This window comes from Lynx canadensis, chromosome C1 (genome assembly GCF_007474595.2).
Source record: "Lynx canadensis isolate LIC74 chromosome C1, mLynCan4.pri.v2, whole genome shotgun sequence".
Lineage (NCBI taxonomy): Eukaryota > Metazoa > Chordata > Mammalia > Carnivora > Felidae > Lynx > Lynx canadensis.
The window spans coordinates 160,952,326-160,977,912 of record NC_044310.1 but is presented as its reverse complement, the minus strand read 5'-3'; the positions used below and the strand labels follow the sequence as shown (position 1 = coordinate 160,977,912).

General features: G+C 42.2%; 1 protein-coding gene across 7 annotated transcripts in view; it reads right to left on the bottom strand.

Moving 5' to 3' along the window:
- RAPGEF4 (Rap guanine nucleotide exchange factor 4) overlaps window positions 1-25,587 on the bottom strand; it is a 292,034-nt gene that overhangs the window by 134,893 nt on the left and 131,554 nt on the right. Inside the window, exon 1 of one of the 7 annotated variants that reach the window (XM_030326356.1) lies at window positions 8,943-9,007. The exons of the other annotated variants lie outside the window; for them this stretch is intronic. Within the exon in view, the coding sequence (XP_030182216.1) occupies window positions 8,943-8,975 (33 nt within the window). The 5' untranslated portion in view covers window positions 8,976-9,007. Of the gene's footprint in view, window positions 1-8,942; window positions 9,008-25,587 lie in introns of those variants that run through there. 7 annotated transcript variants of the gene reach the window in all.

Genomic DNA, 25,587 nt, shown 5'->3' with positions numbered 1-25,587 from the left:
AGCAACAACAACAACAACAACAACAACAATGCAACCAAGAATTAATCAAGATAATCACACTATATTTGATATGCTTCCCAAGCAGATACCGTTCAGCTTTAGCAAAGAACATTCTCTTCATGACAATTTCACATTACTGAGGATGTGGATATACATAATGTAAAGACCTATAATACATCTATTGACCGGTCTGTTAAATAGGGCTGTGGAGAAATAGGAATTTAAATAATAGACTTTCTTAAATAATTTTATAGTATACTGCCTATATTTATACCCACATGGTAAAACTGTCCAAGAAGAAAGAAAGGGCACAAGACAGTAAGCCCAAAAATAATTTCACAAAAATAAGTAAAGCCTTTTAGCCATCAGAACTGTTTTATAGACAAAGAGTATTTTTTATTTTTGTGTGTTTTATTTTTTTATATAAATATAATTTATTGTCAAATTGGTTTCCATACAACACCCAGTGCTCATCCCAACAGGTGCCCTCCTCAATGCCCATCACCCATTTTCCCCTCTCCCCCACCCCCATCAACCCTCAGTTTGTTCTCAGTATATTTTTAAAAAATTAATCTGTAACTTACAACTGGCCAGTTTATGAAGTCACATCAGTGTCTGTGGCTGAGAACAGAGGGAAGAGGGAAGGCAGTATGAGGGGTATGGCATCCTGGGGCTTGTGAGGTCAGATGCCTGTCTCTAAATCCAGATGGAGATGTGCTAAAGGCTACATGAATATGTATTTTAAAATTTTTTTATTTGAAAGAGAGAGAAAGCACGAGGTGGGAAGAGGGGCAGAGGGAGACAGAGAGAATCCCAAGCAGGCTCCATGCTCAGTGTGGAGCCCAACGTGGGGCTAGATCCCACAACACTGGGATCAGGACCTAAGCTGAAATCAAGAGTCAGATGCTCAACCAACTGAGCCACCCAGGCGCACCAAGCTACACTAATATTTTGAAGAAGACACAAAAGATGACAGTCTCAGGTTAAACTCTGGTTTGTCTCTCAGCCAACTCATGGCCCCCTCACTGAAGAAAGCTGACTGGAAAGCAGGTAGAACCACCCGGTGGAAGGGGGTCAGGGGGTAAACCCAGCTCTGCTCTGTACGCCTTGAGTCCCAGGCTGGTGCTGCTCCCATCCAGAGCTAGGGCAACTTTTTTTTCTAGTTTGCACAAAGGCTCTGTATGAGCCAGCTGTAGTCCAGGAGCCAGAATACAAAAGTGGAGTGGCATCTGCTGGGGGAGGAGGCATAACAGAGCCATGTCTCAGTTTACAAAGCAGGACTAACAGAGAATAAAGAAAGGCTGGCAGCTTGAACCCTAGCTGGACCCACTGTGACAAGAGAAAATGGGGTCCTAGTGGAGTATGATTCCCAACCCTGGAGGTGAAGGTCTTCCTGACACACTGTGAGGCCTTGTCTGAGGGTCTGCAAGCTGCTGCCTGCTGCCGCGACCTACCCAGGCTGCTAGCAGGAGCCCCCACGGGGGGGCCAGGGGGTACAGGACTGTCACTACACTCCTGCCTGGCCAGGAGCAGCTAGGCCGAGGTGCTGGGCACATCCTTTCTCAGCAGCAGTCCCTCTGTCCCCCCGTCCCTCTGCCTAGGAGATCATCAGGTTGCAGGGAGAGCACAAGTAGCATCCTTAGGCTGGGATATCAGTGCTAGAAAAGCATTAAAAACAGGAAGTCATAAGGATGACTGATAGGCATTGCTGTGAACACCCGGGGAAGAGGGGATGTGTTCTGAACAGGAAAGCACTAATACGAGCTCATGGTAGAGGTGTGTGTGGAGGGGGCCAAGATTGGGGCAGAATAGAAGAGGGCCACTCTGGGGGTCTGAGGCTATATATCCTGTCATAACATCCCACTCATTACATCTGCACTGGGTTCTGCCAACCCAGTAAAGCCGAGTTTGTAAAATGTAATGACAAACAAATTACCTGTACTTTCTCTGAAAGCATTAGGAGTATTTGGGAAAGGAGCTTACAATAGGGATCTAACATTTAGGCCCCCTGTTTTTGGTTTCTTGGTAAGAATTTTTCATGACTTCTGTATTGTGTGCAATATGTGATGTGAAACTGGCTACGGCACATTGCTCTAAAATCTCAGAGAGCTAGAGAATTCTCAAATATAGGAAGAACAGGAAAGAAGGGGAAAAGCAAAGCAGTTGTAAATGGAAACCTTCAAGCAGAATTTTTCTGTTTACCCTCTTAAAGCTGTTATTGCTTCTCCCACAGCAGATCACTGGTTGGACTGAGTTTACCTCTTATGCCAAGTGATTTTGTTTCCCTGTTTCTCAATTTCTATAGCATTCGCATAATAGGACTCAAATAACTTCCATCACCATGTCTTCAATGATATTTAATTATATCCTCTGGTCCTAAGATAGATATTTCTAAATGGAAGCAAAATTCTGCTTGCCAACTCCTGGCCATTTTTAATTCACGACTAACCTGCCAAGAGCAGTAGTTTGGAGTGTGATAATCACAACGATAGTCCTAATAGAGAAAATTTCCAACCCTGAGTCATTTAGAGTGCTAGGCTAAAGCCCAAGCAAGATGACCCTGCAGGCAAGCAAATAAAGTCTCACTCAAAGTGCACCTGTTTGGGGGCACCTGGATGGCTCAGTTGGTTGAGTGTCTGACTTTGGCCCAGGTCATGATCTCGCGGTCTGTGGGTTTGAGCCCCGCGTCGGGCTCTCCGATTCTGTGCTTTCCGATTCTATGTCTCCCTCTCTCTGCCCCTTCCCCACTCATGCTCTATCTCTCTCTCTCTCTCTGTCAAAAATAAATAAGCATTAAAAAACATTTTAAAAAAACCACACCTGTTTGAAATTCTCTCTCCCACTGGCGGATGGTAGAGGGTGGGGCAAATTCAGATTACAGAGTCAGGACACAGACACAGAATCTGAGGCAGAGGAGGCTTGGGGGTAAGGGGCAGGGGGCATGGAAAACAACAGCCCTCCAGGTAGAGGAGGAACAGGTGTGATATTAAGAGACCAGGCCAGGTGGGACAGAGAGTCAGGACAGGAGTCTGGGGAGAGGGGAAGGCGGTGAGGCTGAGCAGTGCAGGGACTGAACAGGTAAGGCCTTTCAGGTCACAGTGAGGATTCTGAACAGCACCCTCATACCACACAGAGTAGTTTAAGTAGAGAAATGACAAGAACAGATAGGTGTCTCTAAAAGATCATTTTGGCTGCTGCCTGGAGAATGTTTTTCATGGGAAAACAAGGAAGGCATTGGGCCCTTAAGGGAGAGACAGACCTGAAAGTGGAGGAGAGGTAAGAGAAGGAGATGTGAAGTAGGGGGGTAAAGGTACTTCATTCCTAGGGGTGAGGCAATCTCCAACTACCTACGGTCAATGACCTTAAAGGCTCAGATTTCTTATTCAAGCACATTCAACACATCTATACTTTGTTTTTTCCAAATATTTAAAAAAATTTTTTTAAAAATGTTTATTTATATTTGAGAGAGAGAGAGGGAGTGCACAAGCAGGGGAGGGGCAGAGAGAGAGACAGAGACAGAATACGAAGCAGGCTCCAGGTTCTGAGCTGTCAGTACAGAGCCCAACGCGGGGCTCAAACCCATGAGCTGTGGTTCATGACCTGAGCCGAAGCTGTACGCTTAACTGACTGAGCCACCCAAATCTTTTTTTTAATGTTTATTTATGAGAGAGAGACAGAGTGAGAGCAGGGGAGGGGCAGAGAGAGAGGGAGACACAGAATCCGAAGCAGGCTCTAGGCTCTGGGCTGTCAGCAAAGAACCTGATGTGGGACTCGAACCCATGAACCATGAGATCATGACGTAAGCCGAAGCCAGATGCTTAACCAACTGAGTCCCTCAGGTGTCTCAACACATCTATACTTTTAATATGACTAAAAAGTTTGGGGATTTCTGGGGGCTCACTGGAATGATTATAATTTAAGTTAGTGCATGCTCTGCATATTTGAGTAATTAAATTAGCCGTGAGTTTCTCTTAGGGAAACACAAATTGAAAGCAAGACACACACACAGTAGGTCAGTGCTACTTAAATGAATCATAAAATACTCTGCTGTGGAGCTATTATTGCACAGTCCATTCTCATAGCTCTCTTTTCACTAAGGCTGTACCTACTCCATCTAATGTATAAGTGTGACTATGCATGTTGAAAAAATAGCCTCTGCCTCCTTGTTTATAGAAAAAACAGTTGGTTGACATTTTATTTAAGCATATGACTCTTTAAGGGTGGTGGATATTAATATAGTTACTCTGAATTAGAACAATCAAGCCCAGCACTTATGAAACTAACAAGACTATCAGTAATACATATATCATGGAAACATGCAAATTCCAAGAAAGTGCTTAAATGTTGATCATACAGCATTAGGATGCACTGATCATTTAAAAACCTAAAATAAAGGATCATTTCACAGTAACAGCCTATGACTCTCATCCCATTAGAGCAAACTACCAACATTTTGCTTTTGCTTTCTGGGTCTACAATATACCACACATAGGGGAGTAGACAGAGCAAGAGGGAGATAGTAAATAGTAATTCAATGGGTGCTGTGGTCTGGATGTATCCCCCCGCCGCCCAAATTCCTAAGTTGAAATCCTAACACCTAACGTGATGGTGGGGACTTTGTGGGGGTTCTTAAGTCATAAGGGTGGAGCCCTCACAAATGGGGTCAATGCTCTTCTGAGGCCCCACAGACTCCCCCATCCCTGCTGCCAATGGAGGTCACAATGAGAAGTGCCATGTGGCACTTTGACCTCAGACTTCCAGCTTCCAGGACTGTGAGAAATAAATTTCTGTTGTTTACAAGCCACACCGGTTTTGTAATAGCAGCCCAAATGGACTAAGAAGAGGAGGCAGGAAGACTTTCTGCCCCAAGTAGATATCTGAACTTCCCATGTTAGAGACGTTTAAATTTCTGGCTTCATCTCTCAAAATCTGAAACCACTGGAGCCTAGGAACTAAGAATTTCTTTGGTTCTATTCTGAGCAAGTTTTTCTAGAAGCATCCATACATAACTCACCTATCCTATCTCCTCAACTTCAGTCCTACCCTATAACCTCTAGTGGGCGTTTAGTACCAGCTTTTGCCATATGCAGGCACATTGATCACTAGAAGGGAAACTATACAAGGACAGTGACTTTTATCTGTTTTGTACCCTGATGGAACTCAATAGCCTGCAGTCAGGTACTTCTCAGCTTCAACCACTCTCGACTTTTGGAGACTGTCTACATTGATTCAGACCCAACTCCTACAGCACTTCCGCCCTTTTGCACATTGTTTGCACTTACTTTCTTCATCCCCCTTCATTATCATCATTTCTATTATTTCTGCTTCAAGCTGCCATAAACAACCTTACAGCATCCTTATCAATCCAAATCCAATATATCCCTACTGAACACATCTGGGAATCACGGTCATATAGGTGTGTGGTTGTGGAAGCTTCTAATCATCATGCAATATTATATGCCTTGAATCCTTTGAGTGGTTCCTGGTTTCTATCAATTCTCTACTTTAGATAATCTGAACTCTGTTTCTCCTACAGAGTGTGAACTCGGAGGCCTCACCCAGGCCCCACACTTTCTATAGTCCCCTCTCTATCCTCACCTAACAGATGAGGCCCTACATCTCCTAGTAGGAATACTAGGAGGTGTCAATAATGGAGGCAGTGCTTTAGCCATTCTGGAAAATAGGGTGAAAGAGAACAGTATAATGCCATATGTCTGAGGGGGTATGGGAGTGGGCAGGGCTGAAAGAGGTGGGGGGACACAAGCTTTAAGATTCAGGCAAATGTGGGGCTTCGTCCCAGTTCTGCAAACCTCCGCTGATGCTAACAGACTCGTGAGCTCACACAAGCCATCCCCCGCCTCCCCTCCAGTCTCAGCTCCCACACTCTTCCCCAGCCATACTGGCTCCTTTCAGATGCTCTAGCACACTGAGCTTTCCCCTCAGGCCTCCTATATCTCCTTCTTCCCGCCATTGACCCTGCCAACATCTGCTCACCTGTGCTGACCCATGGTCTCTTCAGAATGGCCTTCCCTGAAACCCCAGTTTATGTTAGTCTCTTGTGACTCCTCTCCTGGCATCATGTCTTTGCCATCATGTCTTTTACCGGTGTGCCCAAGTAATGTGAGGTTATGTACTGTATGTGTGCTGGCTTAATGCCATTCTCCTCTGTTCCACTACAGACCAGGAGGGCAGGGACCACATCTATCTTCTCTCTCATTGCATACTTAGAGCTGAGCACAGGGCCTGCGACATAGCAGGCTTTCAGCGAATATTTGTTGAGTGAATGAATTACTGACAGAATTTCCACTCTGAGGTTCGGTTCCTCAATAATAAACCAGACATATTACCATATACCCCTCACGGTTGATGGAAGGACTGAATGAGACAACCCGTGTGAAGCTCTGCACAGCCCGGGCACACAATAAATATTGGCTCCTATTCCCTCTACATCATGATTTTTTTCTCACACTGATTCTGCTTAAGGGGTGCATTTCCATTTAAAAAAACTAAGACTTGGAGGAAAAAACTGTCTCATGCATGGAGATCTACAAAAACAAATCTAATGACTGGAAGATATGATGAAAGAAGCCACTTAGAATTGTATGACGTACGTGGTCAAATATCTCTGTGATATTTGTTTGCTCTTTATGAATCAGCTTCTTGCTTTCAGAGAAGGGACAGTGGGAGCATGTTGATGCTGATAAAAACAAAACCTAAACTTAACTCATCAAAATCTATGATACTGATCAATTTTGTAAGTTGAAAGGAAGTACAGGGGGACAGAGTGACCCGTCTGCTCCACCAGAATTAGTGCCAAAACACACTCATTAGTGAAAATGTAGTTTTAAGAGACCCATGCATAAATCTTGCTGGAAAAACTGGCAGCTATATATAAATAGCTGAAGGTAGAAAATGATTCATTTTACATATCCAACATTTTTTTTTCGTAATTCCACCTATTGTCGCTACTTGCTAAGGCCTATCATTTTTTAATAAGTTTGCCTTTTGGCTTTGTTCTAACTACTCTTCTCTCTCTCTTTTTCCCTTCCTGTCTCTCCTTACATCCTACCTCCCTCCCTTTATACAAATTCACAAAAATAAATTTTACTTCTATAAAATAAGTAAGAACACATGATAAAAAACTGAACTACAAGGTGTACAAAATGAAAAAAATAATCCTCTCCCTTCCTTACCCTCTACCTTACCTACTAATGACTTACCCAGTCCCACTGTCAAGCTAATCACTGCTGACACTCACTTCTTCTGTAACGTCCAGAGTGTTTCCACACACACCAATATCTATCAATACATGTATCTATCTATCTTCTTATCAATTGGTTTGATAAACAAATGAGATCACATGGTACGTGATGTTTTATCCTTTTTCTTTCTCTCTTTCTCTATTAATGTATTTTGGGTGGCTTTTGCTATCAGAACACATTTCCCCATTGCTTTTTTGTTAGACACTTCATTTTTTTTTGCCCACTTCTCCATTTAACCCAACTGGGGGAAATCTGGAAAATATACTGAATCAAAATATCTTCCCTGAATGTAAAGCAAAAAGATAAAGATCATATATAAGGGTGTTATCAAGTGGAGATTTCAGCTATATTCATGAAAATGAGAGAGCACTGTAAAAATTTAATTCCAAGCAAACAAATATGCAAGCATATCACTCAGAAAATTTCTTTGATCTCTCCGATGGCTTTATCTAATTGGCGTCATTATGTTGTAACTCCACTGAGTGCCAACTATGTATCTGTAACCTTGGCAAAGGCTTCCCATACAGCTGAAGAAAAAAATGTGTGTGTTCTCTCCCCTAACGCTGTCAGAAGAAAAAAGAAATTTAATTTCAGTCTCTGTCAGCTTAAGAAGAATAGAACAGAAATTGTAAAATATTAAGATGGTGTTTGAGTATTACTGTTAAAAGGAAACAGATCTACAGCTTTTGATAACTGTGTTGCGGTTATAGAAGAAATTGTTCTTGTTCTAAAGAAACATGCCCTGAAATATTTAGTATTTAGGGGTAAAGGAGTACAACTTCTCAACTTACAAATGATTCAAAAAAAAAAAAAAAAATAGGGAGAAAGAGAGAGCATGCCAAAGCAAGAGGCAAAAGTGCAGTCGAGTCTAGGAGAGTTCTTTATATTACCCTTGCAGCTTTTCTGGGTTTACTTTAAATTACATCAAAATTATAAGTTACCAAAAAATGAAAAGGAGTCGGGAGTTGAATCTTGAAAGGATTACTCTCTTTTTTTAGTGTTTATTTACTTTTGGTGGGGGGAAGGGGCAGAGAGAGACAGAAACACAGAATCCCAAGCAGGCTCCAGGCTCTGAGCTGTCAGCACAGAGGCCGACGCGGGGTTTGAAGTCACGAACCGCGAGATCATGACCTGAGCTGAAGTCAGATGCTTAACTGACTGAGCCACCCAGGTGCCCCAAAAGGATTACTCTTAATGCAGTTATCCTGTCAACATCTGCCTTCCCCAACTCACAGGCTCTGCCTGCATTTCCTAGGTCCAACAACCTCTGCTTCTGCAGCTAGTCCTTATCAGAGCAGAAACTCTGTCCCCACTGGCTGGGAAGGGCCAGCGCTGCCCCTGGGTGTCATGTGTCCACGTACCTGGCATGTGGGGAGAGGGGTGCAAGAGGGTGGAAGGACAGCACCCCAGAGCTACAAAGCCACAGCCTTCCCCTAATCCCACCTCACATGGCCCCCATACCTGGGCTTTGGCCTTTACTCCTCAATGAGTATATGTTTGTTTGTTTGTATTTTGCTGGCCCTCAATGCAGTCCACAGCCTGCCTTGCCCTTGTCTGCCTGTCTTCCCTAAGGGCTACCTCTTGTCCTTTCCACTGCTAATTCTGGCCTGAAATACTGCCTGCTGTGACAAATATTTTTCACTCTCACTGTTGGCAAAACTTTCCCCAGGCCCCACTCACCAGACCAGAGGATCCCTTGGGTCTCAATGCCATCCTCTATCAAATTGGAATTTTCTAAGCCCTTTTAGTAGTCATTCTGATTGTTGGCCACTTCCCTTAAAGCTTTTGTAACCAGGTTTTCTGGGAAGTGCATTCTGGCTTCCATGAGGACCAAGGACACTGGATGTCCCATCTCCAATGTTAACAGAGCTGAACAGTCTAACTGCTCCATTCAGGTTAACCTTTGATCACACACCAAAACAGATTTTTCTGCAATCTAGAAACTGAACTTCAAATGTCAATTCTGCAGTCAGAATATGCCTACATTGGACTTTCTTATGAATGATCTCTATGGTGCTAGAAGGAAAGAAACAACCTTTCTATCAGTCAACACAAAAATCTAAACAAGATGATACAAGTGTACAATGATTATGAAAACCCAAACCATAAAACACAAATGTGTGCTTTCCAATATTTGTAACACACAGAGATAGTCTTGATTTTATTGCAGGTTTAAATAAAATTCCTGATGTTTTAAAAATAATATTACCTTTTCCTCCAAATCAATACATCTATAGCTTAAGTATCACATCTATTGAATATAGTGATTAAACTTTGTTTAAACTTTGTGTTTAAACTTTGGGGGGAAATTATAGCATATTGCATCAGAGAGGTAGAACAATGTTGAGAAGAGAAAACTTGAGGGAGTAGAGGAGTACCTTATTAAAAAATTTTTTAGCAGCCTCACAGGGAAAGGAAATATTGCCAACTGCTTTCCTGGACGGTATGCAGCTAATCCAGACAAAAAGGATTCTCCTTCCTTCAGTGAAAGTGTCAAGCTGAAAACGACACCATTAAGGACAGACATGGGGACAGCCCAGGAGGGAAGCAGCCAGGTGAGTGACTCTAAATCTGGACCCCAGCTCTCAGGCGGATCTTGTCTAACCCTTCTCCACCCACCCCCCAACCCCTCCAAGTGATGACATTCTGGCTTGTCCCCTGCTCTCTCCTTCAAGGAGAAGTGGGCTGCTCCAGCCTGTCTGCATCCCAGGAAACTGAAATGTCTGGCCAAGTGACTCTTCATCTAATCTGTGGGTGTAAGGAAGGAGCTGGCCAAAGGGAAGGATTTGAGTCTAAGAGAGTATGTTGACCAGAGACTGTCTAAATGGGCCCACAGAGTGAGGCAGGCCCGAGGAAGGGAAGGGGGTGGGAGAGATGTTGCAGAGAAGAAAGGAAGAACCAGCGCTATTCCAATAGAACAAAGGGGTGCTGGTCTGGGTGATACCAGTGCTGGCCAGCAGGATGCGTTCACAGGGTGCAGGATTCGGCAGCTCCATGACACTCCTTCCTGGCTCTCCTGTGTCCATGCCAGCTCCTCCTTCCTCAGGAGTGGACCCAATCCCCATCTTGATGTTTACCATGATCTCCACCTCCCTTTCAGATCTTTGCCTCCTGCTTTGAGGATCTTCCACCTTGATGCTTGGCCCTCAAACCCGCAACTCCTGGATAGGAATCCTCCTGGGACCCACATCCCTCTTCTCAGCTTGCATCTACTTTCCCAGAACAGACCCGACACGCTTATGTGCAGGTTGCTCAGATGCCCTGGTTCCAGCCTGTAGGCCTGGCCCTCTAATTTTGCCAAATAACACAGCTCCTCTCCCCGAGGTCAGCCACCTGAGGGCCTCTCACCCTCAGTCTTGTCATGCTGCCAGTCAAGCCTTTCACCTGAAGTATGACACACGACACTTTGCGCACTGCAAAGTTCTGTACACATGCTATTTATAAGCATTGAATGTAGTTGCTACGCCAGGAAGCTAAGACATGCAGCGAAGAAGGAAATTCCAAAGATAACTCTCATTTAAAAGCCTCCCATTAAAACAAGTGCTCACCTTTGTTTTGCTGAATTAATGTATCCCAATCTGGTTCTCAAGAGACCACTAACCGGGGTGTGGTTTGTCTTTTTGGGGTGATAAAAATGTTCTAAAATTGATTGTGGTGGTGGTTACACAACCTGCTAAAAGCTATTGAATTGTACACTTTAAGTGGGCAAATTGTATGGTATGTGAATTATGTCTCAATAAAGCTGTTTAAAAAAGAGAAAACACCATGTGGACTTCAGGATGTGCACCTAACCTACTGAATATATCCACCTGGCTGCCAGAAGGAGGGATCAGAAAAAAGATGCAGAAAAGTCATTTTTTGGAACTTCTGGGTACGCTCTGCTGAAGCATACACCCTGATTTACCTGCATGAAGCCAAGTCTGACCATCCCTCCCGCAGGCAGCTCCCCACACAGGAGCATGGAACACCAGGAGAACTGGTGTGCGTAGGCTTCTCTGTGCCTATAGCATGCAGAGTTACGCCTACTTTCTTCAGCATTTGATTTTTCCAAACAAAAGGAGAAACCGAGCACATAAAACCCAACAGTGAATTGATGAGCAACTTTGCATATATATAGAATTTCCAGGCAATAAAGCATGCTCTCCAACAAGCTTGTCTTTGTTTGGGAGAAAATTACGCTTTGCTTTCTCACAATGCCCTCTGCCAAGCCCGGTGTGCCCTCCTAATTTAAATTAGTCTTTCAATTGTATGATCTTTCCAAAGGAAACTAATTTTCACTACGCTCATTCAGGGAACTTAACCAGAACTTGAATTTTTTGTTGGGGGGAGGGTGGCAAACCCATGTGGTAAGGTTTTCTGCTTTGCCACAATCCTGAGATTAATCATTTTTTGAATATCTATAAATATTATTTTGATTATGTGAATGCCTTTAAATAGCTGTTTACAAAAAACTCACAATACTGTAAGACTGCAAAGAAATAAGCCTAATATAAAATGTGAACAAGAGAATTAAACACAAATTGCACAATTATATTCTAATTTGTAGATTATAATTCAGTGTTCCATAATGATTTATCCTGAAAATACGTTATCTTAAAAAAAAAAATTAAAAACTGATTAAGATAACTTTTCTCACAAATCCTAAAATGCTTCATTCACTGGGTAATTTCATTCTGTGCTATCTCAATGAGGACATTTTGAATCAAAGACCTCAAGAAGAAGGTTAATAAATCTTGACAGCTTCCTTAGATTCTGTTCTCTTACTTACTGTTCGTTAAGTTCTGTATGAAGTTCAGCAGTTCACACAATCTGGCATAAAAATGGAGGATTTAAAAAAGAAGTTTAAAACTTTGATTTCTCAGAAAATGTCTTAATGGTGTGTCTTTCTCAGTGCTGAGTTATTTCCCAGAAAAGGCTCTATTTTCACTATAATTTTCTAAAATAAATCTGATAGAAGAGAATACCATGGCAATGGGAAATGTGAGAAATTTGACCAAAGTGGATTAATTTTTTTAAACTGTCATAAATATATAGCATATCATATAAATTCATTATCTGGACAAGCCAATCATTCTGAATGACTTTAAAGGAAATTCTTGTTGGTTTTGTTTTTCTTTTTTGTGGGGGGGGGGGAGTGTTATTTTTATTCCTCCTCTCCCCAACCATTTCCTTCCATATACAAAAATAAGATAATCATCTCTGAATGCCCTCGGTGACCCAAGCATATAAATTCTGGGACAAATTATGTCAGGATAAAATTCAAAATTGGCACTCTCAGAGAACCAAGTTAGAAGTAGATCTGCTGTGTTTAAAATTAAACCATTTTAGTAATAATTAAAATCACATAAAATTGTGAACAAAAACTCAGGAAATATGTCTTTTTTGGCCTGTTCATGTAAGTTACAAATCAACACATGCAGTTTATCTCAAGTGAAGGGTGCACCGTGAACTCTCCCCAAAAGCAGAGTTGGTAGAAAGCACTCCTTGGATAGGGAGACTGCAAGGATCAAACAGGATCTTAGACTCCTTGCAAATACCCACTGGATCAGTTGTCTAGCAGTTTGCCAATGGCAAGTTCCAAAAAGCCAAACTTTTAATTAAATACTATGGAAAAGTAGCATGCCACATGCCTAAAACAACAACAACAACAACAACAACAACAACAACAACAACAACCAACAAAAAAAAGAACAACGGCCCCAAACACCACACACCACCAGAATGGCTCATAACAGGACGGGAATCAAGAATAATCACTAAAAGCAGAATCCAGCTATTGTCTCAGAAAGATTAAAAACAAAGAATAGAAAACATGAACGCAAAGGGCTGCAGGGATGCTACCAGAGAGCATTTAAAACAGACCCAGAAAGTAGCAACAAATCATTCTTCTCTCCCACCTTCCCTCACATACCAGAAGCTATAGGGAGCTCTTTAGAGAAAATTCAAAACACAGTTCTTCTGTTTGGGATTCTTTGAAGACTACTCAATGTATGAAGCACCAATCAGCCAATGAACACGCAGAAAGTTCAAGTCCAATATTATGATAATTGTTATGCAATATTCATTGCCCACTTCAAAGGCCAAAATAGTGTGTGCAGATGCCTGTGTAAGAATGAGTGTTTAAAAAAAAATTTTTTTTTTAATTGAGAGAGACAGAATGAGAGTGAAAGCGGGGAAGAAGGGCAGAGGGAGAGAGAGAGAGAGAGAGAGAGAGAATCCCAAGCAGGCTCCATGCTGAGCATGGAGTCCAACATAGGGCTTGATCTCACAACCATGAGATAACGACCTGAGCCGAAATCAAGAGCTCGAACTGACTGAGCCATCCAGCCGCCCCAAGAGTGAATGTGTTTTAAAAGTTTGGTACAAAGTGGAAGAAGAAAACAGATGGCAAGACACTGATACCATTATTCTGGATTTCTCTGAAATGCCCCCTCAAAGCAATGACAGATTTCAGCACCTGCTCATCACAAAGTCACAGATGAGTTTTCTCTTCTCATTAAATCCTCATTCTTGCAGCCAGTCTTAACAGCTCGTGGAAGACTAAATTCCTATTCAGATTGAAATGAATGTATCATGTTTTCCTATTTGTCCGGACAGAGTCACTTATATGTGCTTCCAAAATAAACTTTTTTTTTTTTTTTAATGAAGTAACTTTTTTACTCTCTCCCACTAAACCCTTTTCCCTGGAATAAAAAGAGAAAGAAGGAAAAGTGTAAGAATTAGAATTGGAACTTTTATAAGGCTTAGCTCTGATAGTGTACTGTAAGCCTTGCAATAAAAGGGAGCTTAAAATTTGGAAGTCATTACAAGAAAGCAATATTGCAAAGTGCGAAGAACCCGGAATCGCGGGCTAGACATGTACCACTGTGAGGTGACTATTTTTACATGAAACCATCCAGGATAAAGTTGTAAATGAACTCAGGTCTTTATACAAATCTGTATAGGAACGCTTCAGACTCTAATGTTCTCTACAGACTACTCCACACCAAATACATAGTGAGCAGATTCCTGGAAACAGAGGACAAAGTGAAAAAAAAAAAAAAAAGGTGGTGCAGCTGTGTATGGGTGAGGCTATGGATTGATTACCCTGGAAATTACGTAGAACTGACAACTGTGACAGGTCCAGCCCACCGTGCATCTTTGGGGGCAGAAACATTTTCTCTGATTTCTCGTGTCTTTAAATTCAAGAATGTGAAAGAGGTATTTGTAATAATGAAGTAAAGCAGGGATTCTCAAATAGCATCTTTACCAAGGATCTGGGTGGAATCTCCTGTTGGCTTGGACCTGAAAGATCAGACTGTAGCATTGTAAACGTCAATGTTTCAATGAGTGGGGGCTGACACTGGAGGTGCATTTGGAAGTGAAAAGCACGCTGACGCTGACGGGATTTAGCAACCATGCCTGAAAGGACTCCAGTCTCAGTAAAGGTGCTTTGGCTTCACATTGCTTCAAGCCTTGCAGGCAATCCTGGAGCCCTTTCTTCCGAAGAAGACAAAGAAAGTTAAGGTTGCCCTGACCAAATGCATCATATAGAACAGGACAGTGGCTAATACCCTGTGCCCCTGAAGACCTAACTAAATCAAGAAACTCATTTTGAAAAAATAGAAATAAAGTTGCCATTACATTAAGAAGAAAGAAAAAGAGCTTGGAATCCTGAGTCACACAGCCTTGTGCTCCACTGCCATGGTTAGAAGCAGCAAGCAATCTGGGGAGGTGCTTTGCAAAGTACTACTGTTTCATGATGGCTCAGGAATGCTCCTGAGCCCTCCCCAACTTCCGTTGTCTTTCCCACAGGACATCAGGTGGATGCTTTCATCTCTTGGTTCTAAATGAACCTCAGACTGTGCCCTAACCCCTGCAGTTCTCCCCCCAGGACTGAGAGACTTGCACCTCTAGGCAAGTGTGTCTTTGCTCAGCTTCCCCCTGTCTGGTCATGCTCATTCTTCACAACTCCTAACCATGGATGAACAACTGACTGCTGCCATCATGCTCTCATAATACCCTGTGCAGATTTCTAGCATCATCTCTCTCTGGTAGACCATACACTCCTATTTGACAGGAACCACACCTTACTTCTCTTTCTAGCCCCAGCCTGTCCCATGGTGCCTGACCAAGAGTGGGACCTTGATAAAGTTGCCTGCACAGATGAATATGTAATGAGTTGCTATCAATATATGGGGCATTTTTCAATATAAAGGTATTTTTAATTTTCTGTTTTTCTCTTTCATTTATAGGTTCAAAGTTTGAAGACCTGTACATGCAAGAATGCCACAGCTGAACCACAACACACAGAAGGCTGGCATAAATGCGTGCTAGCCTGGCCAACACTGTGTCCAATTCATTTTATGGGCATCTTTTAATTTGCATTCCTCTAAAGAGAGCTTGTATGTAGCTTATTTGGGAGGTGAATCCAGGAAGCAGGAGTGAAGGGCAGGAAAACCGAGGCAAGGAAGGAAGGTTAAGACCGGAAAGGCTGTGTTACTGAGCTGGTTTTCTTACTGGGGACCCTTGTAGAACACATCCCAGATTTCTGTCTCCAAAGCACAGGAGTCTGGGGATTTATCTACAGACTCTCATTCCCCATTATTTGAGGAGTACCTTCTGAGAACTAACTACCCCCCTCCAAACTTTCCAACTATCCTGAGTTTAGGTTGTGCAAGCTCTTGTGGTTTAGGGGAAAGTCCTGAGGCGCCAAGGCAGGGAACAGTTTAGGTGGGGTGTTGACTGCGCAGGAGCTATCCATCCCAGCTGCAGCTGAAATGGAAGGTAGGCCAGGCACACATTTAACTATAAAGGAACTAAATAAGGTCTTGCATCATCTTTTCCAGGACTATGCAGCTAAATAAATAACTTGATTCCAAAACACAATCCATTAATCCATAAAAAGAAAGTGCTTCATGGGATGATGTGGATGTCCTAGCTAGACCTTGGGGATAGAGTTCCCAGGGGACCAGGTGACATTGCTAGCTTATACTTGGTAATATCTGAGATTTATACATCTCATTCAGGCCCCCAACCAGCCCTGACTCCCACCCTTTACCTTCCCTTCCATCCCCCACCATTCACAGGACAAACAAAAGGCTGAGAATTGCCACACATCTTTTCTCACGTGCTATGATTTCTTTTCACCATGTAAATTGGTCTTGGTGGTCATTTTATAAAAACAAGTGAAGGCAGCAGCAAAGAGGAGAGAAGGGACTTGCCGATCTGAATAAGTTCAAGCATTTACAGATAGCTTCTTCCCCTCTCCTCTCTGGGGCTCTGATAATTGATTAGGAGGAATTCCTATCCACCTTCCATGGTGGGGGAGTCTACTACAAATGACAGCAAACTTCTACTACTTAGCTTTCTCCAAGTATATTTGATAAAGCTTCTTGTATTCATTATCACTGGAATTTTCTATGCCGATGGGAAAAAGGAGAGACCAACTGCAGAGTTTTTGTTATTTTTTACCTGAACTTCTGTACTACACTGTTCTTTACTCGGTAGAGATGACGTCAGGCACCCACCCCACCCCTCCTCTATGCACGTGCACCCTCCATGGATGCACCCCATCTGCTCTGCTCCCACCACGCAGAACAACTGTCAATAAATTTGGCCCTTTGTTTCTTGCAATCAGTCTCACTTTTCCAACATGCGCCTTTTAGCTTCATACTGGCCCAGAATTTTGAGATACACAGATGTCATGGCAGTGAGATGAGGAAAAGGGACATAAAATCAGAAATCAAGGCTAGCTTCTAAAGAAAGGTCTTTTATGGAAGAGCACAGAGGATGTTTAGGGCTGTGAAAATATTCTGTATGACACCATAATGGTGAATACATTTGTCCAAGTTCATGGGGCGCACAACAGCAAGAGTGAACTCTGATATAAACTAGGGACTCTGGGGGATGATGGGTCAGTGGGGGTTCATCAGTGGCAACAAATGTTACCACCACGGAGGGGAATGTTGATAATGGGGGGGGGGGAGGGGAATGCTGTGCATGTGTTGGGGCAGAGGGCATATGAGACATCTCTGAACTTTCCCCTCAATTTTTCTGTGAAGCAAAAACTGCCCTAAAAAATAAAGTCAATTTTTAAAAATTAATAAATAGAGGGAAAAAGAGGAGGAGAAGGAATAGGAAGGAAAGGGACACAAAATATACATCAAGAGACTGAGTGAAATCAGAAAACACCAAGAGACACGTGCCTGAAATACAGTATCTATCAGATGTCATAGGGCAATGTTTTGAAAGTGCAGGTAAGATCTCAAATAAGAAAGATAAAAGATATAAATCTAGTCTGGCTTCAGGGATGTGTGACCCACACAGCCACCCTGAGCCCCAGAAGGGCCCTGTGCTTAGTTTAATGCTCTGCTATCATCTTGGAACTCTTCATAAGTTTTAAACAAAGGCCCCATATTTTCATTTCACGCCAGACAAATTATGTATCCGGTCCTGAGTAAAAGAATAGGAAATGTAAAATAAGATTGTTCCCTTGCAGGCTAAAGCCAAACAAGAAAAGTATTTGCAGAGGTATTCCCAAAGCACTCACTCCCTGCTTCTCACTAATTCATGTGAAGTGGTCTCTTTTGGTTTGAAGATGCTCGGAATTTCAGATTTCCATGTGCCTTGTCACATGCATCCAGTGAACTGACAGGTGGGGTAGATTAGCCCTGAAAATAGGAAATCTCATGAATGAAGTCCTAAATGCATGATATTCTAAACCCCCTCCCTGGTTTCCTTATTCGCAGAAGTGAGGAAATCATACCTCAAAAAATAACCACTGACCATGCTTCAAAGTAAGATTCACTTATACAAAGCCTAACTTCACTATGAAGAAAATGCGTGGAGAGTCTCCCATAGTGCAGCCTGACTAGAAATCAACTTTCCTAAGAGAGGGCAGAAGAAGCAACAAAAGGTCTCCCAGTGGTCCCCAAGGACAACTGTGGAAAGGGCTGTCGCCAGTCATCCAATTCTTGACTCTGAGCCTTGGCTCGTATCAGTCATCAAACTTCCTCTCCTTAAATAGAGCCACTACAAATGTCACCACCAGCTTTCCTAGGACAAAATCAGGGATTTGGCGTCAGAACCTCAGCTGCCAAAATAAAAACCCTCTAAATTACTTTCAGTTCCTTCCTTCCATGACCTCTGTTCACTGTTTACCGCTGTGATGGTTGTTCAAGCCTTGCTCTCGATCCTGCAGGAGCTGGCCCTAGTGGCTTTTTAGCTTGACAGCTGTAAAATATTAATGCATACCTTCTTCTTTCTTTTAGGGCTACAGAAAAATACTCAATGTTCCCTGGGTCATTCTCCAAAAACCTGGTGGATAGAGCTCCAGATATATACAAACAACCTTAAACAGTTTTGCAAGCTATAGTAGGTTTTCCTTCACAAAATCTGCTAAGAGAATCCATTTATTATCTAGAAGTTTAAATATTGGCTTTGACCTGAATTTTACAAAATGTCAATCCATATTTAAAAATTTTTATTGCTGACTGACACTAAAAAGTAATAAGCTAGACATAATCATAGATGCACTGGTTAGCCTGAATATATGTATATATGTATACATATAGATTTGATTAAAACTCATGCTTGTGCATAGACATGTCCTCTTATGAAACCTTGTTCCATCAGTGAAAATTGCAAGTTGAAATGACCTCCATGGGAGAAGAGGCACTTGTTATTTGGATGCAATCCTAATTACAAAGTAGCTTGATGAATAGAGACCAAATACTGCCCATGTTTATAGCAACAGGATATAATTTGGTCTCTCAACAATTGAAATCTGTTTGTAAGCAAACAAGACCTCTTTACTGACATTATTACCATGCATAAGTATTATTGCCAAAACCTTAACAATGGAAATCCAGCAAAAAATGGATTTCTTTCGTTATGAAACATGCCCCCAAAGATGTTAAAAGCCCATTAACTTAAAAGTGGGCAGTGCCATGTGATCTCTTCAAGGAAAAAAAATCAGTGCCACAACTCTTATAACTTTATAAATATTAAAAAACAGATTTTAGTTTGTGAGTTTTCATTCAAATAGATCTTTGACATGACAAATATGATTTTATTGGTATTTAAAATTAGGTCCAAAGGGCGCCTGGGTGGCGCAGTCGGTTAAGCGTCCGACTTCAGCCAGGTCACGATCTCGCGGTCCGTGAGTTCGAGCCCCGCGTCAGGCTCTGGGCTGATGGCTCGGAGCCTGGAGCCTGTTTCCGATTCTGTGTCTCCCTCTCTCTCTCTGCCCCTCCCCCGTTCATGCTCTGTCTCTCTCTGTCCCAAAAATAAATAAATGTTGAAAAAAAAAAATTTAAAATTAGGTCCAAACTATCAATCTCAGAAATTGTCTGTCAGCACGCACTCTTTCCTTTCCTTTTCTCCTCTTCTTTCCCTCAAGGAAGGGGTGCCTAGGAAGTCGATTAAAGTTCATCCTTATCGCCCCATAAGTGGTTTCCAGCCTCAGGAAGATGGACGACTGGGCTCTTCGCCAGATCAAATTCCCCCCATTAGGCACTTGGAGAGTATAAAGCATCCAGCAGTTAACTGGCTCTAGCAACATGAAATCACCATTACTCAGACACATGAGGGAAACTCTTTAAAAAGGCTGCTTTCCATTTTGAATTCGACCTTTCATAGAAGAGAAGAAAAATACTAAGTTGGTCATAGCAAGCCAGGTCATAAAGCTGCTATTGCAAAGGCCATGGTGGGTTCAAAACACGTTTTCAACACTTACATATAAAGGTAGAAACAATATCAGGGAATCAGAATCACCCTTATTTACCAAAGGTAAAAACTGAGGGAGGTAGAAAATCAACTTATTTGTCTGCAAATGAAAGATGGAGCTAATACTAAAAGTCTCCGATCTACTTTCTGCCCACCAACAAATTCCCTGCTTCCTTCACCATGGAAATAAGTACTAACGATTTCACTAAGCAGTTAACTCTCAATTAACACACTGTCTAGTCAACCCCCACCATAGGGTCTCTGTGAGGTGGTGCTGCTCAGTCAGCTTGGGCAAGTCCCTTCCTTTTTTTTTTTTCCATCTGTAAGGGCAGGAAGGGGAAAAGTAGAACAAAAACAATTCTTTTTTTTTTTTTTAATGTTTATTTATTTTTGAAAGAGAGAGAGAGAGAAAAAGAACGAGTGGGGGAGGGGCAGAGAGCAAGAGAGGGAGACACAGAATTTGAAGCAGGCTCCAGACTCTGAGCTGTCAGTTCAGGGCTCAAACCCATGGACTATGAGATCATGACCTGAGCCAAAGTCAGACATTTAACCAACTAAGGCACTCCCAAAAACAATTCTTAAACACTTTAAAGTTAAAAATTCTTTAATTCCTCCGACTGTTCTGTGTGTCTCTGATTAACACCATACCTTTCCTGTGCACTGGTTAATAGCAGGCAACCTTCTGATATTAATCAGCCACTTCTCAGTATCTATTTGTTGCTAAGCACCTGGGGATACACTGAATAAAGATACAGAACCTGATCCTCTACAGCTTATACTCTAGTAGGAGATAAAGAAAAAACTAGAAATTATGATACAAATAGCAATGATAAGTACTCCTGATACACATCTGTATGAAGTGCTATGGGAACTCAGAAAAGAAAAAAATGCATTTGGGGGAATACAGAAGTTTTACGAAGGAGATGAAAACCAAGCAGGGAATTGATAGCTTGCATGAGTTTTCTAAGCAGGAAAAAGGAGGCTGCTTTTCCAGACAGAGGGCACAGTCTGTGCAAAGGCTCAGAGACACAACAAAGTTTGACAAGCACAGGAAATGGTGAGAGCAGATGGTCATGGTCAATATAAGGAGTTTCCTAAAGCAAGGAACAGCAAATTTTCTTCTGTGAAGGGGCAGCAAGTAAATATAGGAGGCTTTACAAGCCATACAGTCTCAGTCACAACCACTCACTTCTGCCATTATACCTAAAAGCAGCCATAGATAATATGTGAGTAAATGAGTGCAGATTTATTTACAAAAACAAGCAGCAGTCTCAATGTGGCCTACAGGCCTTGGTTTTACATCCTCTATCCTAGAACATCAGGAGATAAGATTATAAAGGAAAGTTCATAAACCAGATTCAAGAAGTCTCTCTAGGCATCACAGAGATGCTTGGGGGAAATACTACCTTTTATTTTTTTAAGAAAAGGGTGAGATGATAAAATTTGTATGTGAAAAATGATAACAGCAGCATGGAACATGTACGTTTTTGCACCCAGTATCATTAAAATAAAAGCTATGGTATTTCTTTACTTCATTATACACTGATATTCTAAAATTAAATCTAGCTAGAGCATGCTTTCCCAAGAAAACTTAGGAGTGGGATTCTTTTCAACCAAGTAAGCATCTGGAAAACACTTTATATAGTATACATCATGCCCCACTTGGTCTGAAACACCTGGCAAAAAAGAAAGAAAGAAAGAAAGAAAGAAAGAAAGAAAGAAAGAAAGAAAGAAAGAAAAGAAAGAGAGAGAGAGAGAAAGAAAGAAAGAAAAAGGAAGAAAGGAAGAAAGAAAGAAAAGGGATAATAAAATCTTTACCTCTTTAGTAAAAGCATTGCCTATAAAACTAATAGACATCACAATGGAGACAGGAATCTGACTTCTGTCTGATAAAGAGCTACAAGGTTGTACTACATAATCATCTGTAGGTCTGGAAATGTTTCACCTGCTATGAGTAGCATTGCCGCATGCACAAGCAGAATTAACAAAAGAAGGGGGAAATAGTAAGGAAGGAAAAAAGGCAACATTCATAGAAACTTTATTTCAAGTCACATAGTAAAAAAAAAAAAAAAAAAAAATTTATGGCTGGTTCATGTCAGGGACTGTGTCGAGTGCCAGCTCACAAAAGTGAGCAAGAGACTTCACTCTCAGATTTCATAGCCTAGAGGAGGCATTGGTAAACATTTTTGTAAAGGTCTACATGGCAAATATTTGAGAATGTTGCTGACCAGTAGGGTCTCTGCTGCAAATGTTCAACTTTCTGATTGTAGCCCCAAAGCACCCATACATAATAGGAAAACAAATGGGTGTGGCTGTGTTCCAATAAACCTGTAATTGTTTGCAGATCCCTAGCCTAGAGAAAGAAAGACATTAAATACATCATTGAAAATAAGTCACATCATTGCAAATATGCAAAGCTCTTGAAGGAGAAGCACAGTCTAGAACACATGTTGGAGAGACTGGACTAGGTTGGGAAGGTCCAAGAAGGTTCCTGTGAAGCTGAGGATGTGAAGGAGCGGGTAAATAAGACAGTGGGAAAGAACAGCCCAGACAGAGGAACAGCAGTGCAGGGAAGCAGAGATGAGGTCGGGGTTGGGGGGACAGAGGTAGAGATGAGAAACGAAGAGTAGCCCCCCGTAGCAGCATCTGGAAAACACTTCACATCATACATCTCAGATGCAGCTGGAGTGAAGAAGCAGCCAGGCCACTCAAGGGCGCAAAGCTGCAACAGCTATCTTAGATTCTATTCTGAGGCAAGAGAAAACCATTTAAGGTTTGGAACTCAGGCAGAACTTGATCGATTTGCACTTCTAACAGATTTAGAGGTGCTGGTGGCAAGAGGCTGGAAACCAGGACTGGTATGCCACGAAAAAATTGTATCTTACGTTGGCTTCCACTGAGACAGACCCTGAGACAAGGTCTTGGGTTCAGAGAGTGTATTCGGGGGGTGATCTCAGGAAGCACATGTAAGAAAGTGGGGAAAGTGAGGCAGGGAAGAGAGAAAAGCCAATAATGGGGATAATGGGCATATTAATGAGTGGATTACTGCTGCGGGGAACTGGGGTTCCGTCTCACTGGGGACCCACTGAAGAAGTGAGTAGAACAAATCTCAACAAGGTCTTGGGGAGGGATGAGAAAGCTGGGGCATTTATCCACCAACCCTCACCCCTTATCTGTTGAATGCTACCCCAGAGGCATCAAATCCTTGATAATTTTTGGTTAGTTTGTTGGCTGTGATGATTCCTCAACAGACAAAAGCAGAGAGACACAGATGCTCGAGGTAGGAAGACGCCCAAGGGCAGATGTCCACTGCCGCTGCAGATGAATTCAGAAATAGGCCAAAGTATATGGAATTGGGCAACAACAGGGTTTGCTACAAATTACTGCTCAGTTTCACTAGAAAGTAGGTAAAGCAAGAAAAATGCAAATGATTTTCAAATTCCATCAACATTTCCTAAATAAATTTCTCACTTTTTATCAAAAACTGAAGCCTGCTAAGCTGATGTATGTTGCATGTGTATTTTAGCGGATAAAACTGATGGCATATCATGGGGACCATATTCAAAATATTTAACAAATGGAACAGCAAAGGCACTGACCATTCCGAATGGGCCATGACCCCTTGCAAATTCTTTCGGGGCCTTTAGGTGTGGACCCACTGAACACCACTGCTGCCATATTTTCTAAAAATGCTCCCAGAGTAAGGTAGGAATGGAACAGGGAAGGCTCAAATGCAAATGTAGAGTTTTTATATAAGGGGGAATTGATTTTGGATCTGCAGCTAGGTCAAGCTTGAAAAAGAAAGTGCGGCCTGACCCAGTGGCATGAGGAAGCCAGAGGGATCTTGGATGAGTTCCTTCAAGAAAAAGCCTGTTTTCTGGGCAAACTCAGCATTGACATTACAAACATGAATCCAAGACAGGAATTCCAATGCATGAACACTATCTACTGACTGCAAACACAGGTTTTCTAACCAATCTGCCTCCCTGCTGCAAATGGGGAATAAAAGTGCTAGTTATCCAAATTACAGTCCAAGGCCAACGTGAGATTAAGGTCTTGTATCTGAAGGTAAAATATTTCAAACCGTTTTCGTGGCTTCCAACTTGGAGACACTGTTATCGTAGTGGCCTCCCAGCAAGGAACGGCTTTATACATTTTAACAGCTCACTGCTGGCTCCCTGGTCCTGGGGTGGAGTTACATGGGTAGAGTAGAATTTAAACACTGTGATCACAGGTCACTGTTGTAACAAAATTGCTGTGGTGGCAGTTTAGTTGCTAGAAGAAGCCTGATCGATGAAGACAAAAATTGGTCTGGTACCAGCTGTTGTCCCAACACCACGCATCCAATTATTTTGCTGACTGTATATATCACTCCCCTCCTCTACTCAAAACTGACTCTTACACATGGCTTGTTCTTTTCACTAACCTAAATACAAGTTAAGGAAGGATTGGACACTCTGGCCTTCTTCCATACCATATTTTGCATCTCATTTTCACGCTGCCTGAAGTTAGATTTGGGTTGGGCTTTCTGTGGTCCTAACAACCATGTGAGCATTGATTCTGTGGCTGAAGTCCTCCCTTAGATACCGCGAACTGCAGTAGGCTTCTAACCAAAACCACCGTTTCTAAAGACATCTTCTAGGAGAGTGAAAACATCTGGGTAAAAACTTCACCAGGTATTTACCCAGCAGACTTCTTAATGACAGGCCCTATTTTCCTTCTTCTGATGTATGTCTGACCAAGGAGCTGATCTTCCTTTTCACAGTCTTCCTCCATCTCTGATTTGAATGTTTTTTACCTTTTAGCAGAACAGGTGTGGCCCCAGGGTCCTTGAGGTTGGGGTAGCTTCTTTTTACAGATAAAACTCACTGCTTTAAAACAAACTTAGTCCTGATGTCTCCCCATGTGCTGGGTCATCTGCTTCCCTGCCCCTCTCCATCCTTCCAAATCAGTGGACAATCAAAAGGCAAGTTTAAAATTTAATGCTGTAACATGAGGAAGCACAATAATTTGACCTGAAGCAACTGAATGTAGGAAAATGGCCCTAATGCTCCAAGAAGACAGCACTTCAGAATTCCTGGATCTAGCGTCTGGCTTCCTAACAGTGGTGTTGCATCTCACTTAAACTTTATTCAGCTTTAGAATATAGATATAACAGATATTATCCTATCCTCACATTTGTCGATGGAGAAACAGAGTCTCTGAGATGAAGTGACTCACACAGTTATGAACTGCAGGACCAACGTATAAATGCAGGTCTTGAGATTCTGAATTCCATATGCTTCTCTCATAGCACATGGCCTCCACCCTTCTCCTCCTCCAGTAGCTTCACAAGGTACTTTTTGAAATTCTTTGTGGCTTAAATTAGGTCTCCTTGTCTTTCAGATAACATGAATTTTTGTCCTAGTCATCTCTCTAAAGTTCCTGCACTTTGTTAAGCAACAGAGTAAAACATGCCCTAAGTGGGGCCCATTAACTGAATAATAAAGGCAAAACTGGGCCCATTCTGAAGGCAACCATGGGGTTAGCTACCCACAGAGAACATGGGACTCCAAAGAGGAATTCATTCCAGGTGGATACCCACAGAGGTTTAAAGAGATTAGGAAATGAATATGAG